This window comes from Taudactylus pleione, unplaced genomic scaffold, assembly GCF_031769625.1.
Source record: "Taudactylus pleione unplaced genomic scaffold, aTauple2 ptg000066l, whole genome shotgun sequence".
Taxonomy (NCBI): domain Eukaryota; kingdom Metazoa; phylum Chordata; class Amphibia; order Anura; family Myobatrachidae; genus Taudactylus; species Taudactylus pleione.
Window position 1 is genome coordinate 35,796,147 of NW_028284468.1, and position 18,660 is coordinate 35,814,806.

General features: G+C 45.5%; 1 protein-coding gene across 2 annotated transcripts in view; it reads right to left on the minus strand.

Annotated features, from left to right (window-relative positions):
- The window catches only part of TXNDC11 (thioredoxin domain containing 11), an 85,935-nt gene that overhangs the window by 40,924 nt on the left and 26,351 nt on the right, over positions 1-18,660 (minus strand). For both annotated transcript variants that reach the window (XR_015877640.1, XM_088466775.1), the window contains exon 5: positions 7,433-7,526. Coding sequence is in view for 1 of the 2 variants with exons in the window: in XM_088466775.1 (XP_088322901.1) it covers positions 7,433-7,526 (94 nt within the window). In the remaining variant the exon portion in view is untranslated. The remainder of the gene's footprint in view (positions 1-7,432; positions 7,527-18,660) is intronic.

Here is an 18,660-nt window from a genome sequence, read left to right on the forward strand (position 1 = left end):
AACAGGTGTATTTTGTGTGTTCTGCACCCGATGCGCGTCACTGCCGTCCTTAAGTTGGATTGCAGATCAGATGGTTTTGCAGAGAGATCTACGATCTTTTGAGTACAATGTGATACGATCATAGGATAAGATGCATAGAAGTGTAACGATCAATCGTACACCATTTGACCACATCTTATGAAGAATTTCAAGGGCAATCGTACAACACATCTTACCAACTTTGAATTGCACCGTGTATGGGGGCCTTTATTCTCTCAAATACAGAGGGTGGATCAGATTTTTTTGTGTTACTGCAACAAGTGGACACATTGCTGAGATTGAAATGTGTTACAATAATTTTTGAATATGCCTGGGTGTGTCAGGGAAAACGCTCGGGCAGGAGTGAGAATGACAAAGCATATGGCATGTGGATTTTGGTAATCCTGAGTATGAGTATGTGAACTGTAGAGTACATCGAGTCATCTTTGGACATTCCCTCCTAACGTGAGACAGGGTACTAATTTGTGCACAAATCATGAGTTCAATGAGCTTAGACATCTAATTTTGTAGCTTTATGGATCGGATTACCTTTGAAAGATTATATGCTGACCCCATGTCCCGCTTACGCTCTATTTGATGGGTACTTGGAGTCTATGTCAGACTATAGGAATAATCTCAGTATATGGCAGACAGCAGGCCTTTACCAGAGGCCTACTAACACTGTGTTCCAATGTACAGAACCTTTGATATATCTATAATACAAGTGTTTTAATTGCAAATATGGATAAAGTCCTGAATTTGTGATTTAAAACTTATTGTGAATTGCTGCAAAGAAGAAATAGCAAGGATCCATTCCCAGGGGAAAACCAGGATTGATACAAATTGATATAGTCCATTGCGAATGAGGGAAGTGAAATATTGCAAGTTCCAAAACATCAAAAATTTAATTGTTGGGTGCCTTTGGCAGAATCCAAATGGTAAAAGTAAATCGAAAAGAGTTCACATTAAACAGCTACCCAAATCCCAGCCAAAGCTCTATTAGATGAATGCCTAGCTAAAAAAACACACTTTTAAATCTTAAAATCATAGCTCCTTTGCAAATTACCAGTCTGGCCATGCAGATCAAGTTTGTCAAACGGAAAGCTTTTTAAAACCTATTAAATCAAAATCTTGAAAGGCTAATAGTTTTTGTTGCATTGGCATCCAACCCATGTCGTCAAGAGCGACTTCCAGCTGTGAAGAGCCGCTGTCACCCTGCTCAAAGTGCCGAATAGTTTGCCTAATATCGATAAAAAAAAAAAAATCACAAGGTATTTAAGCTCATGGCTTTGCCAGTGATATTTGAAGATAACAGTAATCTTCACACGCTAGGACTTATTAAAAAGGTCTAAAATCTCTTTTTCAGAGATATTCAAGATCTCTCAGAAAGAGCATCTCACACAGACAAGGTTAAACAAAGATATAGGCCCTCATTCAGAGGAGCTCGCAAAATGCGAGAGGTCTCTCTGAGTGTGGGCGGCCACTTAGGTTTTGAAGTGCGGCCTCCTGGTCGCTAGCTAAGCTGTGGGTTACCACCCACAGCTTTAGCGACCGACCAGGTTAATGGTCGCGATGGTCATGAGGGGGCTTGCGACGAGACCCTAAGGTTGGGTCTCGGCAACCGCAAGCCCCAGGGAGCTTCCTGCTCTGATCAAGCAGGAAGCTCCCCACTGACATCATTGCTGATGTCAGTGCGGCCGCCCACAAAATGGCAGGCGTTCCTTAAGGAACGCCTCCATTTGTGAAAGCCTACAAAACGGGACAAGCTGTCGATCACCATTGACAGCCGCCCCTTTTGCAGTGAGCTCCGGAGCAAGAGAATTTCTCTCGCTCCGGGGCTTGTGCACGCACAGTGCGGCAGCTGCGCGTGCGCAGGGCCTAAGCATCAACCCGCTTGCGAGCGGGTCTGAATGAGGTCCATAATGTGGTTTTACAGAGAAAATAAAAAGACCAACATCGGTGTATAACGTAGCTTCATTTTCTATCACATATGTGATTATTAAAGGGAGATTGAGCATCTCTGTCAGTTTGAAACAAAGCCATTGTTTAGGACTGCAGGAGTGGGATTATTGTAGAGCGTGTTTAATCATTTTTATGTAAACCCAACAAGTACAAATCAAATATCATCCTTGGCTGTCACTTGTGCTGAATGTACTCAAGAAGTGGTCACTTGAAGAACATTTATCAACTTTAAAAAGTCGTCCGTAGCTTGGCAACCCAGGATGAATCCCACCTGTTCTGAGTGGACCAGCAAGTAGACAGACCAGTCAGTTATTTCAGTAAAGAGCTTAAAAATTAGATGGAGCGGAAGCTACCACAGGCATTGGGATGTCTGCCAGACCAGGGAATTACTACCCTCTGGTGGTGGTCAATGAAACTACAATACCTGTGAAACTGTTCTATAGCTGTACCAGCAGAGGAAGAAATTGTATCTTTAAAAAAGAGGTTTCTTCAATGCACCCCTGCGGCTAACACCTGGTGATTATTTTTCAAATGAGAACGTCATGTCCTGAGCTTCAGAGGGAGAAAAACAAATTGGAGTTTAACAGCCACCTGCTGACTACTGCCATTGACATTTTCTACTTGTCGTTTTTTATGGCAAAAGGGAGCCTGGCATTTAAAATAATAATAATCTTGCTGTGACCTAATAAAAGCACAAAAGACAGGAAATGCTGGTGCAACACAAGATAAATCAGCTAGTGATTCAACCTTTAATTCCTTCTTACAGTGCAGCAGTCAGTGTTGCACAAAATCAAACATAATTTATGCATAACGTATGGATCTATAGGGGCACAATACTGAAGGCAGAGTTGAAGACATAAATCTTACTTCCTTGCGCGTTAAACAGCCCTTCTAGCCGAGCCATGCAGCGCGTCATTTCCTGCTACTTTTTACCTTCAAATGCTTCTTATTCAAAAAGGATACACAAGCGTATTCTGCTGACTAACATGATATGCGGCATGCCTATCTATATTCTGTGTGTGACGGCGGTGTATCTGCATGCGAACGCTACATTACAGTGTCACAGCCGCTGACACTAATGTAGCGTTTCGCATGCCGATACACCCGCAGTCACACACAGAATATAGGCTCCCGTGTTGCACAGCGCTCTGGCAAAATTCAGTGAGGGCGTAACAGTGGAACCGCGGGCTACGCAGAGACGGATTTAAGCATGGATATGCCTGTTTTCAGATGTATCTTCTGCTCCAAGCATAGGCTGATGCTAGTGCGCACTGATGAGGATGACAAGTAGCATAAGATCACCTTAAGATGTGCTCATCTATGCATGCAGGCAAACATACACATTTATCTCTGTGCACGCGATGCAGGAGTATATACAGATGATGTGTGCATCAGGACAGTTATAACTATGGGGTAGATTTATCAACTTGTGTTATCTCTAGGGTTATCGCAGTGACACAGGATGGCATAGTGGTACAATGCATCTATATTTCAGTCTCCAAAGAGATCTCGTGGTAACAGACCACTGTGGCAATCTGGGCCCCTGTCCATTACATCAGCATAATGCAGGTGCAATATGTGGACAATCATGCACAGCCCAGTTGTGTATGCGTGACATAAGGCAGCACCTAAATCTAATGCTTTCCATGCTGTGCGTACAAGAGCCTATAAAGGCCATGCATGAGCGTTACTCAAACGGACTTCAGAAGAAGCATCAGAAGTCAATGGCATCTGCATCTTCTAGACTAATTTCTAATAAAGTCAGGTCTTCCCCAATCCACATTCATAGAGCTACCCGACAGGGAGGTCCAACGGTCGCCCTTATTATTCACTTTAGTACTGAAACCTTTAGCAATCTCTTTGATGAAGAATTCTCTATATAGACCGTTGTGCATATCGGGAACGTTCATCTAAAACTGTCCCTATTTGCGGACGATATGCTTGTATTTATATCTAGGCCAAATGTTTCTCTGCCAGCAATTTTGACAAGAGATCCAACGATTCAGTCTGTTTGCAGGGTATAAAATTAATCTTCAAAAATCCGAGGTAGTTACTCTCACCTGTTGTATCAATGCCCTGTTATATCCTCTATTTTCACATTTTCCCTTAGTTCTTAAAAAATTGCTTGTTTGTCCAAACAGTGGATGTCCCTACCCCTATCACTTGTAGGTCGTATTGCGGTTATTACGTGTGCTCTTTCCGAAATTAGCGTTTTCCTTTGCAAATGTTACCTATTTATCTTTCCTCTTCAGATACTAAAATGTGTACAAGACTTTTTCAATCTTTTCTATGGAAAAGACCTAGAACTGCAAGAAATATACTTATATTACCAAAGGCTAAAGGAGGTTTAGGACTCCCAGATTTAGCATTCTGATATAGATCGGACTGGTGCTTAGGCCTCGCACATTTTAGTGACCCTCTGATAGAACAAGACTTGTTCCACCCTTACTCTCCAGTTGCAGCCATGTACCTGCTTCGCTCTAAAATACTGACATTTTTCATAATTTACTATATCATGATACCTATAAGGCTTGACTGGCTATACACAAGAAATTAGGATCAGACCCCACATTTACCAATTTTATGTCACCATGGGGTAATCCAGCCTCTTCCATTTCTCACTATACTACCTGGAAACAGAAAGGGACAGCACCAATTAAGGACGTATTTGACCCTGGAGGGCGACTCGATTTTTACCAGGAACTTCAAAACTAAATATGATCTACCACATTCACAATTTTTCCTATACAGGTTGAGTCTCCCATATCCAAAATGCTTGGGACGAGGGGTATTTTGGATATCGGAATATTCTGTATTTTGGAATATTTGCATACCATAATGAGATATCTTGGAAATGGGACCCAAATCTAAACACAGAATGCATTTAGGTTTAATATACATCTTATACACACAGCCTGCAGGCCATTTTATTCAATATTTTTAAGATTTTTGTGCCTTAAACAAAGTTTGTGCACATTGAACCATCAAAAAGCAAAAAGGTTTCATTATCTCACTCATGCTAAATATTTCGGAATATTTGGATATGGGAGACTCAACCTGTACTTACACCATATTTCAGTAAGTCACCCCCTAACACCAACTGCCTACCTATGACTGAATGTACATTTCGATCAATGTTTACACTTTGTGCTTCTACAAAATTTAAATTGAGATTCCTCTATACCGATCTGTTGCCGTCAAATACAGATAGACTGTGGGCTGGAGTATGGAAAACCTGGTCTAATGATATTCCTGAATTTGAGCCATCTGAAGCGCTCATCTAAAAATGCCACCCATTATTTGTCGGCTCAGCTAAATTACAGGAAATCCACTTCAAATTTATGAATAGGGCGTAAGTGTCCCAAATGTCATTGTTCCTCTGCAACCTTTATTCAGGAGAGTAGCGAGGGTGGTTCCAGTGGAGAATGAGCTCCGGGCTCCAAAATGGACAGAGGGCGCCATCCAGAGCTCCAGAATTCATGGGCGCTGCACAGTATGACAGCCATCTGTTAGGATATAGAGCAAACAAATGGAGATAAAACTATCTATATATGCTATGACATGCACTTTCTCCGGGTGCCATGTTTCCACACTACTCCTCTGCCTTTATTCACAATGTGTGGCAGTGCTCTAAAACCAGAAGGTTCTGGTATAAACTTCACAATTTTATAATGGATTTGGCGAAGGTCACCTTGCCTTTCTCCTTTGAGATTTTTTTTTTACTAGCTTTTACACTTTGGACGCAAGCCGCTTTACTTAAGAAATGTATACTGCTTTTAGCTACACTGGTTACAATAGCTAGGAAAAACACAGGTGGCTCTCCTCAAATCCACAGTCAATAGCGGAGGTGAAAGCAGAGCAGCTCACAATATTATATTTTGAAAGCTGCAGACCTCTTGTTGATATTGAGAAGGGAGTTGCTAGATTTTAGAAAAAGTGGGAATGTTATTTGGAATATCTACCTAAAGAGACTTCAGAACATATGAAAATCTTTGATAATACATCTTGGGCATTGTTACGTAGTATTACTTAATAGCGAGACAATAGTCCCTTTCCATGTCTCCCTATTCTTTCTTTTTATCTATGGATAAAGTAGCAACATAAAAAGTCTACCCAATCCCTCTCTTCTTTCTTCCTTTCTTTTCCCTTTATTTATCTTTCTTCTCCACTGCTTACTCTTACCTTCTTGTTACAAAATATTAAAAATGTTGATGTTCAGCCCTATTTTTCTGGTCATTATGGAGTGTGGTGATAGAGGATTATGCTATAAACATTCTTTTTTTTTTTTTTCCAATGATTTACATCATGCGCCACTAATACGCTTTATCGTAGGACTTTCAAAGATTATTACTTTAATTCCATATTGATATATTTTGTCTATGCTAATAGCTCTGTCTCTAACATATATCTTAATGTATCTTAGCTATTACATTGAATAATTTCCAGATCATATATCAATATACTTATTGTATTGTATTTTGGATGCCAATAAAAATGTTTAAAAAAAAAAACGTCAATGGCAGCGTTGTAGACCTGTACAACTCCATCCTCCATTCGAGTCTATTTTAAAAAAAAAAGTTGATACGCTGGTGGCAGAGACGTTGAGATGCCAGAAAAGGGGGTCATCGCCACTTGATAAATATACCCCGAAATTACCATCCTGTTTTACACAAATACAAAAAGTGCAATAATTTTACCTACCGCCCATGTTGAGGCATGGGATAAAGTACATGTCATTCAACAACTAAAGCTTATAGGCCAAGGGCGTAATGGAAATTTGATTATGGAGTCTGTGTGTGATGATGTTCTTGCCAGGGTCAGTGCTACCATATAAAAAGGTAGGCAGATACTTAGTGCCCATCCTGGGATACCCACACAGCCACCAATCTTGTTGCACCAAATGACCTGTTTTTGCCAGACAGGAAAGAGAAGCGGCAGGCTCCTGTTTATTGCATGTGGCTGGGCAACTGGGAACAGATTTCTGAAGAGTGCATCCCAGATTGTCTTTTTATACTAATCACATGATCCTACCATCCAATCATGCACTCTTTAGCCAGAAACACCATGCTGCAACACAAACCACCACTCAGGGGTGAAAATACCCAGATTCAGCGCAGAGTAAAAACATTCTTTTTAACCACAGTTTTTTCCTTTGATTTAATTACACAGAAAGGGCACGGCTCTTGCACCTACACAGCATTTCATACAAAAAAGTGGTGTCTAGCAAATCCAACAGCCAATAACGCTTTTAACTATTCCTGGCTGATGCACAGGAACCAGGACCTGTCACAGATAGCTGGATTTATGTGCGAGTGATTAAACAGACAGACACTTAGGAAACAGGTTACGAACAGACAGGAGGGCACATTACAGTTATTATACATTAAATCTGATTGCAGAAAGCAACTAGCAGTACAAAACCTTATAAGCAGTATGCAGTCTGGGTGCCTACCTTTTTGTAATGAGTGCAGTGCAGAGCTGAAGAAGGTCAAATAGCCTGGAGGTTGAGGTGAAGCATTGAACTCGAAAAAGCCAAGGACCCCAGGCTGGAAGAATAAAAGGATATTAAAAAAATATATATATTATATATATATTTGATATGTGAATACATAAAACAAACAAAAATAGCTTAGCATTTATAATGTTTGTTACTTGTTTAGGGTTTACTATGTATACTACAGATGTGTCCTCATACTCCCAGCATCAATACGCCTTGTGGCACAAGATGCCTGGCTTGAGTGAGCCGCCAGCAGTGACGTGCGGTAAGGTCATTAGCTGGGGAAGCACACATGAAGATGGATCTGAGTACTGGGAGCCTGTCTCACCCCCTACTCACTGTAACTCTCCCCTCACTACACTAAGCTTCAGTGTCCACTGATTCTCCTACCTGCATCACTGTGTCTCTTGCTGCTGCTGGCTGAGCTCTGATCTCTAAATACTGCAGTCACTTCCTGGTTACATGACACACCCAAGGTGTCAATCAGTGCTCAAGGCACACACCCATACGCTGAGGCATGACTATTAGCTCTCTTTCTGTGCAGCTTGCTGCCCGTGGTGTGACCCACCACCAGCTCTGCAAGCAGTGTCTGACTATACAGAAGTGAGGCTGAGCTGTTGCTGTCTCATCTCTCGTCTTCCTGCAGTCCCAGGGAGCTCCACAAAGCTGGTGAGTGTTAGCTAAAAAAATGATTACTATAAACAAAGAAGATGTTTAGAAGTTATAAATATCTTCTCTGTATTATTCTAATCATATTATCAAATCTCAGAAGTGTGACAGGGGAGGCTCTGCACATCCCTGGCTGCCAGGTATCATTGACTGTTTGTGCCAAGCATCTTTCTCGCCCGGAAATTAGTCCAAGTTGCAATCAAATACAATAAACTGCTTCCCAAGACTGCACTGATCAATTTGATATGAGACACTTGTATATCTGTTGTATACCAAAATAATCAGTGTAGTCTCATAAAATGTGTTTGTCACATTTGATTGCGACTAAGACGATCGGGGAAAAAGATGCTCGACACAAGTTGTCACAAGAGACTTGGTGCCAAGTAGGGCTGTTTGGCATGACTGCAGCAATAGTGTATGAGGACATCTGTATGTATAATGTATATGGCTTTCACAACCGTATTGCCTGTGAGTGTCTCAGGCAGGGGAGTTGCTACAGTGGGTGCAAAGGGTGCAGTTGCTATGAGGCCCGGACAGCCTCCAGGGCCCACCTACCCTGCACTCTGCTCATGCCACTGAAACTTGCTTTCTATGCACTGCATCACTGGCTATATAATTTACAGTCCAGAGACCATAATATAATATGACAAGTACTTAACAAATAAACGGACCTTAATATACAGGTAAAAACCTTCCTGCATAAAGACCATGTGAGTGTAAGTAACACAAACATAGATGCTGTGCAGAGGAATGGAAAACCCTGCAACTGCAGCTGAATGAAGTGTCAGAGCTGGATCTCTGTATTGAATAGGTTATAGTTTGGGTGAAGATGGCAGCTGAAGAAATTCACCTGGAGTAAACACACACATAGGCAAGAACTCGGTCACAATGTTATCCTGTCACACAAATTGGAATTACTAAACAGAAGGATAAAAGGCACATATCCACTACACAATATAAGTGGATGATTGAACGATAACGACATCGTTATCATTCATTAACTGTGCAGTGATTATGCCGGTAACGATCAGCGATGCGCGCTCCCGCTGGCCGTTGTCGGCATCTGTCTTCGCCTGAACATAATGCCCAACCTGACCATATCGACAGCATGTTCGGGGATGATGGAGGGTGCCTGCACTGAACGACATATCGTACAGTGTGGACACAATGCACACTATAATGAACGATTATGTTGTCATACAGTCGTTCATTAGAGTGTAGTGGACATGCGCCTTAAGTCTATTAATATCTCTAAACACACTAATAGCTAATGATATACATATAAATGTGAGTGAGACTGATAGAATATTTATTCCTAGTAAATATGGAAGATCATTGTGAGGACAGTACATTTTTAATAAAATATTGCAAATAGTGAATAGCCCATCAATCATTATCACTTTCATCATTTCAAGGGAAATGAGAAACTCATTATTACAGTTATCTGACCATTTTTCATTCAGACTTTTTCGTTACAATCCATTTTATTACTTTGCTTACTATAGGATATTTAAAGTGATAAAAATATGAGATATGGTAAGAACTTACCCTTGTTATCTCTATTTCTACGAAGTCCATAGGGTTCCACAGGATACCTTGGGGTATAGGTGTGACGTCAGTCGCAGGGCACCAAAGAGTTAAGCTTTCAGCCTCCCAGGATGCACTAGGTCCCCCTCCTATACCCCGCCCCCGGGCCAAGGCACCTCAGTTAGTTACCAAGCCATAGGCCGGAGGAGGAGAAGGAAGAGAGAGAACAAAGATCTGGACACATACAAGAATCACATTCTCACCAGAGGGAGACGGAAAACCGGTGACCAGAGCAAAGCCCATCTGCAGCACAGGTGCGACAGGGCGGGAGTCCTGTGGAACCCTATGGACTTCGTAGAAATAGAGATAACAAGGGTAAGTTCTTACCATATCTCATATTTTCTACTTCAGGGTCCATAGGGTATCCACAGGATACCTTGGGGATGTCCCAAAGCAGTATCCTTTAAGGGTGGGGACGCTCCTGTGCAGAAAGGAGAATCCGCCGCCCGAAGGAAGCATCCTGAGAGGCGAAGGTGTCAAACCTGTAATACCTCACGAAGGTATGGACAGAGGACCATGTAGCAGCCTTGCAGATCTGAACTGCCGAGGCACCACGTCGAGCTGCCCACGAAGGACCCACAGACCTAGTGGAATGAGCCTTCAGAGAAGGAGGGACCGGTAGGCCTTCATGAAGATAAGCTTCAGAAATAGCCATACGGATCCAGGCTGCCAAAGTTTGCTTTGAAGCAGGCCAACCCTTTTTACGGAAGCCATAGAGGACAAACAAAGCGTCCGACTTCCTAAACGAAGAAGTGCGGTCAACATAAGTCCTTAAGGCCCGCACAACATCCAAAGAGGCCTCACCCACGGAAAGACCCGGTGAGTTAAAGGCCGGAACAACTATTTCCTCGTTAACATGAAACTGGGAAACAACTTTGGGAAGAAACTCGGGCAGAGTGCGGAGCACTGCCCTGTTCCCATGAAAAACCAAGAAAGGGGGTCTACAAGAAAGAGCCCCTAACTCAGAAACACGTCTGGCCGAAGCAATGGCCAGAAGGAAAACAGTCTTAGCTGTTAGCCATTTAAGATCCACTGAGCCCAGTGGTTCAAACGGCGGTCCTTGGAGAGCCCTCAGGACCACAGCCAAATCCCAAGGCGCCACAGGTGGGACAAGGGGCGGCTGAATGCGCAGAACACCCTGCATAAAGGTGTGCACATCCGGGATAGTAGCAATCCTACGGTGAAACCAGACAGATAGGGCCGAAACCTGTACCTTCAAAGAAGCAAGGCGAAGCCCATGATCTAGTTCCGCTTGCAGGAAGGCGAGAATCCGAGACAGACGAAACTCCCGCGGTGCATAACCTCTCGGTCGACACCACTGGAAGAACGTATGCCACACGCGATGGTATATCCTCGCGGAAGACGGTTTCCGAGCTCGTAACATGGTACACACCACAGAGCTGGAAAACCCCCGGGACCTCAGCATGGCCGTCTCAACAGCCACGCCGTCAAAGACAGCAGAGTCAGGTCCGGGTGAAGGCAAGGACCCTGAGACAGAAGGTCCGGTCATAGCGGCAACCGCAGAGGACTGTCCACGGACAGACCCTGAAGGTCTGAGAACCAGTGCCGTCTGGGCCACGCGGGAGCTATCAACAGGAGCGTCTCTCCTTCCTGTTTGAATTTCCGGATTACCCGTGGAAGAAGGGAGACCGGAGGGAACAGGTATGCGAACCGGAACGTCCACCGGACGGACAGAGCATCCACCAGAGACGCCCCTTCGTCTCTTGTGCGAGACCCATACACCGGCAACTTGTTGTTGTGCCGGGACGCCATGAGGTCGATTTCTGGAAGACCCCACCTGTCCACCAGTAGTTGAAAAACGTCCTGGCGACTTAGAAAGTCCGCCTCCCAATTTAGCACTCCCGGGATGAAGACCGCTGATATGGCCGGAAGATTGCGCTCCGCCCAAACCAGGATCCGAGAGACCTCTACGAGAGCCGCCCGACTGCGAGTTCCTCCTTGCCTGTTTATGTAGGCCACGGTGGTAGCGTTGTCCGACTGGACCTGCACTGGGTGACCCTGGAGAAACCGCTGTGCCTGCAGGAGAGCATTGAAGACCGCACGGAGTGCCAAGATATTTATTGGAAGCTCCGCTTCTGTCGGCGTCCACCTGCCCTGGAACAAGTGTGGACCCGAAACTGCTCCCCAGCCCCGAAGACTGGCGTCCGTTGTCAACAGGACCCAATTTGGAACCCAGAACGGACGTCCCTTGTTGAGGTGGGTCGTCTTTAACCACCACGCAAGGGACAGGCGAACCTCCGGGGTGAGCACAATCGTCTGGAACTTCAGAGACTGAGGCAGCCCGTTCCACTTGGACAGGATCAGGTGCTGCAGAGGTCTGGAGTGAAACTGGGCGTATTCCACCATGTCGAACACCGACACCATGGAGCCCAGTAACCTCATCGCCGAGTGTAAGGACACCCGGCGGCTGTGCAGACAACTGCGCACCCTTGACTGTAAAGCAGAGATTTTGTCCTCCATCACGAAGATCCTTTGCTGTCCCGATCCAATAAGGCTCCAAGATGCAGAATCCTCCGAGACGGGATTAGAGTGGACTTCTGCCAGTTGATTAGCCAGCCGTGCCGTTGCAGCAGTGCAATGGTCAGGTCCAAGTGGTGTAACAGGAGCTCTGGAGATCCTGCCACCAATAACAGGACGTCCAAGTACTGCAACATGCGGACTCCTTGCAGCCGCAGAGAAGCCGCCATGACCGCCATCACCTTGGTGAAAACACGTGGTGCTGTCGCCAGGCCAAAAGGTAACGCCCGAAACTGGAAGTGGTCGCTGCGGATTGCAAACCGAAGGAACTCTTGATGGCGCAAAAGAATAGGGACATGCAGGTAAGCGTCCTGTATGTCCAATGACACCATGTAGTCCCCAGGTTCCAGCGCCAGAATGATGGACCGTAGGGTCTCCATCCGAAACTTCGGGACCCGCAAAGACTTGTTGAGTGCTTTGAGGTTGAGAATCGGACGATATGACCCATTGGGTTTCTGTACCAAAAATAGATTTGAATAGAAACCCTGGCCCCTCTGGGAGAATGGAACAGGCACTATAACTCCAGCCTGGAGCATAGTGTGCAATACCTTCCGCAGCTCCGTAGCCTTGTTCCGGTCTGATGGTAGACCCGTGGTGAAGAATCGAGCCGGGGGTCTGTGCCGGAAGGAGAGGGCGTACCCGTGGGAGACCACCTCCAGAACCCAAGTGTCTGTCGTAGTGAACGACCAACACCGGGAGAACTGCAGCAGGCGGCCTCCCACCCTGGGATCCCCCAAAGGGAGGCCCGGACCGTCAGGCCGCAGGCTTGTCATCTGGCTTGGGGGCCGGACGTCTGGTACTCCATGCCTGTTTCCGGGGCTTGACCGATTTCTTAGGGCCAGCCTGTCGAGGAAACGACTGTGGTTTGGGCCTGCCCTGGGCCCTAGATGACCGAAAGGACGATGGTCCAGAACCAGAAGGAGCAGCGGCCGACGGGAGACAAGCAGATTTGGCTGCCGCCAGCGTGGCCACAATCTTATCCAGATCCGGACCGAAGAGAACTTCTCCGGTAAACGGCAACGCTTCCAGACCTTTCTTGGAATCTGCGTCCGCCTTCCAGGATCGCAGCCACAAGGTGCGACGAGCAGCTACCGCTGCTGAAGAAATTCTAGACACCAGAGTACTAATGTCTAGAGCCGCCTCGTTGATGTAGGTGGCCGAATCACGGAGATTGCCAATCAACTCCGCCTGTCCGGCCGGACAGTCGGATTCAAAAGAAGCCTCTAATGAATCCGCCCAGCGCTCCATCGCTCTGGCAACCCAGCAAATGGCCATAGCCGGCCGTGCTGCCCCCCCTGCAAGGGAATAAGCGGACTTCAGGCAGATTTCTACCTTGCGGTCCGTAGCATCCTTAAGGGAGGACATGGATGGCATCGGCAATGTGGCACCACGGACAAGACGGGTCACGTGAGAATCCACCTGTGGAGGGGATTCCCACTTAGCAAAATAATTATCCGCGAACGGATAAGCCACCGCCAGGCGTCTCTGCGGCTGGTATCTTTTGCCAGGCTGTTTCCACGCCTCCTCTAAATGGTCCACCAACTGACCCGAAAGAGGAAAGACTGTGGCATCGCCCTTCACATCTTTGAAAAAGGCATACTTAGATTTAGCCGCTGGGGGAACTTCGTCCTCAATCACCAAGGCTGTGCGGACCGCCCGAATAAGTCCAGGAATATATACTTTGGACTTAGCATCAGCGTCCTTAGTATGGAGAGGTTCCTGATCGTAAGGATCCAGAATCTCCCCATCATCAGACGTCCCTTCGTCATCCTCATAAGGAGCGGACAGAGACGCCACCGGCCTTTTATGAGGCCGCATCACAGACTCCCCTTGCAACACATCCGACAAGTGCTGTACAGAACTCGTCAGGGAGTTAACCCACGCTGGCTCCTGAGAACCCGGGAGCGGGGAAATAGGGAGACTGTGGGGTACCACCAATTGTCGTGGGAACCCCTGCATGGGTGACGACACCACAGACTGCTGGGACAAACCCATCGGAGTAAACGCGGGCTGCGGAGCTAACTGGCCCACTAAAGCTGTTAACGCCTGAGCGAAACAAGCCCAGGGCGGCTCCTGTACCGGTGCTGTAACCGTAATAGGCCGCGCCATGGACATACACTGCCGGCAAAGGCCCTCCGCGCTACCCTCCCCCTCCGCTAACGGTACTTTGCACGTGGTACACTGTAGCCGGAGGGGAAAATCACTTTCAGACATGATGGCACCACGTATGTGACCTCTCTCACCAATTAAGTATTAAATAGGCGAGAGACCACCCTGCAGCACCGCACCGCAAGGGCTTTAGCAGAAAGAACAGGGACAGTAATAAAGCTGACAGTTTTGAGAAGATAAAGTTACAGGCAGCAGCGCTAGCACAGTCACATACAATGCAGAGAAATAACAATTCCTGCACTAACAGCGCTGATCACTCAACTACACAGACACAGGGCCTGGTAGGACACAGCGCTGCATACACAGACCTGAGCCACAGCGGAGGAGAGGTATGCAGGGGTACCCAGACCACGATGCTTCCTTCCAGGCTTCCAGCAGCGTTCACCATGCGTTGCAGAGAAGATGGCCGCCGAGGAGCAGAGAGAAGCTGGCCTGGGGGAGGAGCGCTGACACAGGACCAGTCAGCACAGTGCAGAGAGGGCTGTGTACAGCGGGGGAGGCGCCGGCTGTGAGACAGGGAAGGCGCGCTCCCCTGGCATTCATTTAACCCCTGGGACGCCGCAGCGCTGCCGCTCTGCTGCGGTCCGCTGTCCCAGGGGGTAGTGGAAAGCGCAGGTTCAGTACCTGGCTCCACGCTGCAGCCAGTCCCCAGGGAGCCCCCTGCCTGGGGACTTAGGACCATGTGACCAGCGGGGACCCACCGCGGGACCCCGCTGCTTACCTTTGTCCCCCTTGGATCCGGCCATGGTCCGGAACATCTGGGGTCACCGCTAGCTGTGACCCCAGATGCTCACCAGCATCCCCGGATCGGTACCGGCGTTCTGGTACCGGCGGGGGTGTAGGGAAGACAGCATGGACGTCAGGACTGACTGTCCATGCTGTACATCCAGATGTGCAGCCACAGCTGCACTGAAGAAAGCTTCAGGGGCTCTTCTAGCCCCCACTCCGACAGGTGCACCCGACGCCGGCCGGGCACCAAACTAAACTGAGGTGCCTTGGCCCGGGGGCGGGGTATAGGAGGGGGACCTAGTGCATCCTGGGAGGCTGAAAGCTTAACTCTTTGGTGCCCTGCGACTGACGTCACACCTATACCCCAAGGTATCCTGTGGATACCCTATGGACCCTGAAGTAGAAAGGTGTGTTTTATATTAGAGGAAGACAGAACTCTAATAGGAAAAATGCCATACTAGTAAATATACCTACAAAGGACATGCATTTTGCATAGACTCAATTCTCTCTTGTAGCCATGCATCTTCGCTGCGAGTACAGCAAATTGGAATTTCTAATTGGACATGGCACTTCCCGTGTGTGCACATTTTGTGATGTATGAGAGTTTCATAAGACAAACTCACTCCTATTTGGATTGAGCCCTATAAGTTTCAAATTCAAAGTTAGAGAGACCTGACACCAAGTTTATTATTTTTATGCTGTAAAAAAACAAAAACTGGTTCCCTCTGCCTTGTTTGCCCTGGGGAGAGCACGTACTATAAAAACACTCTGTGCTTAGAGTGTTACACAGCGTCAAAGTGAAGTTTCAGCCGGAGCTAGGCTTCGTCCAGGGTTCTCCTGCAGCAAGCCATTAGTATAGAGTTAGACAGAACACTTATTTTATAAAGGTTACTCTCTCACAGGGAATAGATACCTTTTTTTTTTAATTAAAAAATGTGTGTATAAAACACAATGTAATAAATCCTCCAACTATATCTTATTATCCTTATTTTTTATTATTATTCGCAACATATACCATGAAAAATAAATAATGATAAAAATAAATAAAATATAAAAAAAAAAATAAAAAAAAAAATCGACCCTTAAGATGAAGAAGCATGGGAAGACATGAGACTGGATGAGACTGGAGATAACAAAGTTCCATTTCCACCAAAATCAAAGAAACCTCATATAAAATCTGTTACTATTAGTATTACACCCCATCCACAGTCAGCAATATGTTCCCATCCTCCTCGCCTGATTGTTGGTGGGGCTGTGGTTGCAGGGCTAATATATGCTACATATATGGTGGATTTATCAGATTATGTCTCCCTTTTGGGAAGCTGTTCATACTCTCCTGAAATCCCTTTTTCAAGCTTCGGTGGCAAAAGATCCCTGGATATTTTTTACTATGTTTCATGACAGAGGCCGTGTTTCCTACCAAGTTTGGGCTCCCTGGCTCTTGGTGGAGGGTAGACTCCTATCTCCCATCGTATCTGCACTCCACCTCCCTTAGATGACCCATGGGCGGTGAGGTTGGGACAGATTAGAGGAAACCAATTTCTATAACAATTACCCTAATTCCTTGGTTCGTAGCTGCTTACGTGCTCATATCTCATGCCCCCCCCCCCCCCCATCCTCAACCCCATTTGAGGAAAAAATAAAATGATCACCTATCACTGTCTATTCAAGCTATACTTTTAACTTTTGTTCCTGACATCTGTTTGTTCCATGTTTTACCTTGGTTGAGCAATGGCACTCTCCCTATAGTTTCTCTGTGCCTTTTTTCCTTATATCACAATGCCATTGTTCTTCTTTTACATTGGTAATTTAGACTGACCACTCAAAATAAAGAATTATAATTAAAAAATAAAAATAAATCATCATGTGATACATAATCACACAAACAGCTGTGATTGTGTAATGTCAGCAATACCCATATTGCAGTCTAGTCATGTTTAGTAAAACGTGCACCATCTGCTGGTAAGAATACTAACTGTGCAAAGCTTTGCTGGAGTCAGCCAAGTGTCATGCAAACACTGAGGTTGTCGGATGCTTTTTTTTTAAATAACTGTGGTGATGAAGCAATTAAGGTGCCAAATAGGAGAAGCATACAAACAGCAACATGCTTTCTGTGCAGTTGCCATTCAGTCCTACCTAGCTTTATTTAAGAGTTCCTTGCTGAATTTTATACACAGCACTGTACAGCTGGCCATACATTGAATTATAATCAGATTAGCTGATAAAATTAGATATTTATGGGCATGAACGATAATCGTTCATGTAAATGGCTAAATAGGTTCTGGATCGTTTAGTATCGTCAACAAACCTGTCCAACCCCCCTGACTCAACGCCAATAAATGAAGATCTCCTCCATACATCTGGCAGTGTATAGAGGCCATGCAAATCTTCATTGTGCTGGCTCCTCTATTCTATGTCTTAATATTTTAAAATCACACAATTCCACTTCCTAATTAGAACGTTGATAAATTGGAAAAAAAAAAAAAAGTATTATTAGCTGCTGGTTTGGTAATTATTTCACATGATCTGAGTGCAGAAGTAAGATTTTCTTTATCACTCTTGTGTTTGCCTCATTGAATTATTGCGAAAGCAAAGTAGTAGACAGAGAGCCAATAAGATCTATATCCGGAGTAAAGTGATGTCAGTGTTTCCCATTCATGCGGTTAAAAGGGCCTCTCTTTTACTGTTCGTTGTGCATGAGCTGCCTTTAGTACGGAGCCCCATGGCAAATACCATAAGTGATCAATTCGATGCCATTAGCATGTACCCAAAACTGCATTTCATGACACGGACAGTTTGTAAAGAGGGCATGGAAATCACCAGGAGCCAGAACATAGAGACATGCTGTATAGCTATTGCTAGTCACTACAGCTAGTGCTCTGACAATTAATTACATAATACGAATGGACATATTGCTGGCATCTCACTATTTAAGAGCTACCGACTGACATTTATGGCCATGATTGAGGTGCAATGCGGCCACACTTCACCTGAGGCAGCAGAAAGTCACCAATAGGAGGGTAATGGGGGTATATATTGGGATTTTTTGTGGTTGTACAATAAAGCGGCTCTTAGTGCACATTACTACAAGTGAACGGTCATTGGCCAGTATTAAGGGAAATAAAAAAAATAAAAGATAAAAAAAAAAAAAAAACACCCTCATCAGCTGTCCTATATAAAATAAAGATTTAAGGCCATCGAGAACTGAACAGAAGTGAAAGAGCCTGCATTTCCTGGACAGAAACTAAAAATTACACACGGTTTTCAATTTGTTTAGAAATCAACAAGGTGCCAGTTTAGCAGAGGACCTTTTGCCAGACTGCCATGTCACATTTACGATATTGTAAATTTGGCTAAACACGTGGGGCTCAATTCAATTAGGGGTGAGGGGAAGAGTTGCCTTTGCAACGGCGTAAAAACGCCAGCGGAACTCACCCCCCTCGTGGCCCGATCCAACTCTGGACTTGTTGAATTGTATGCAGCCCTGAACA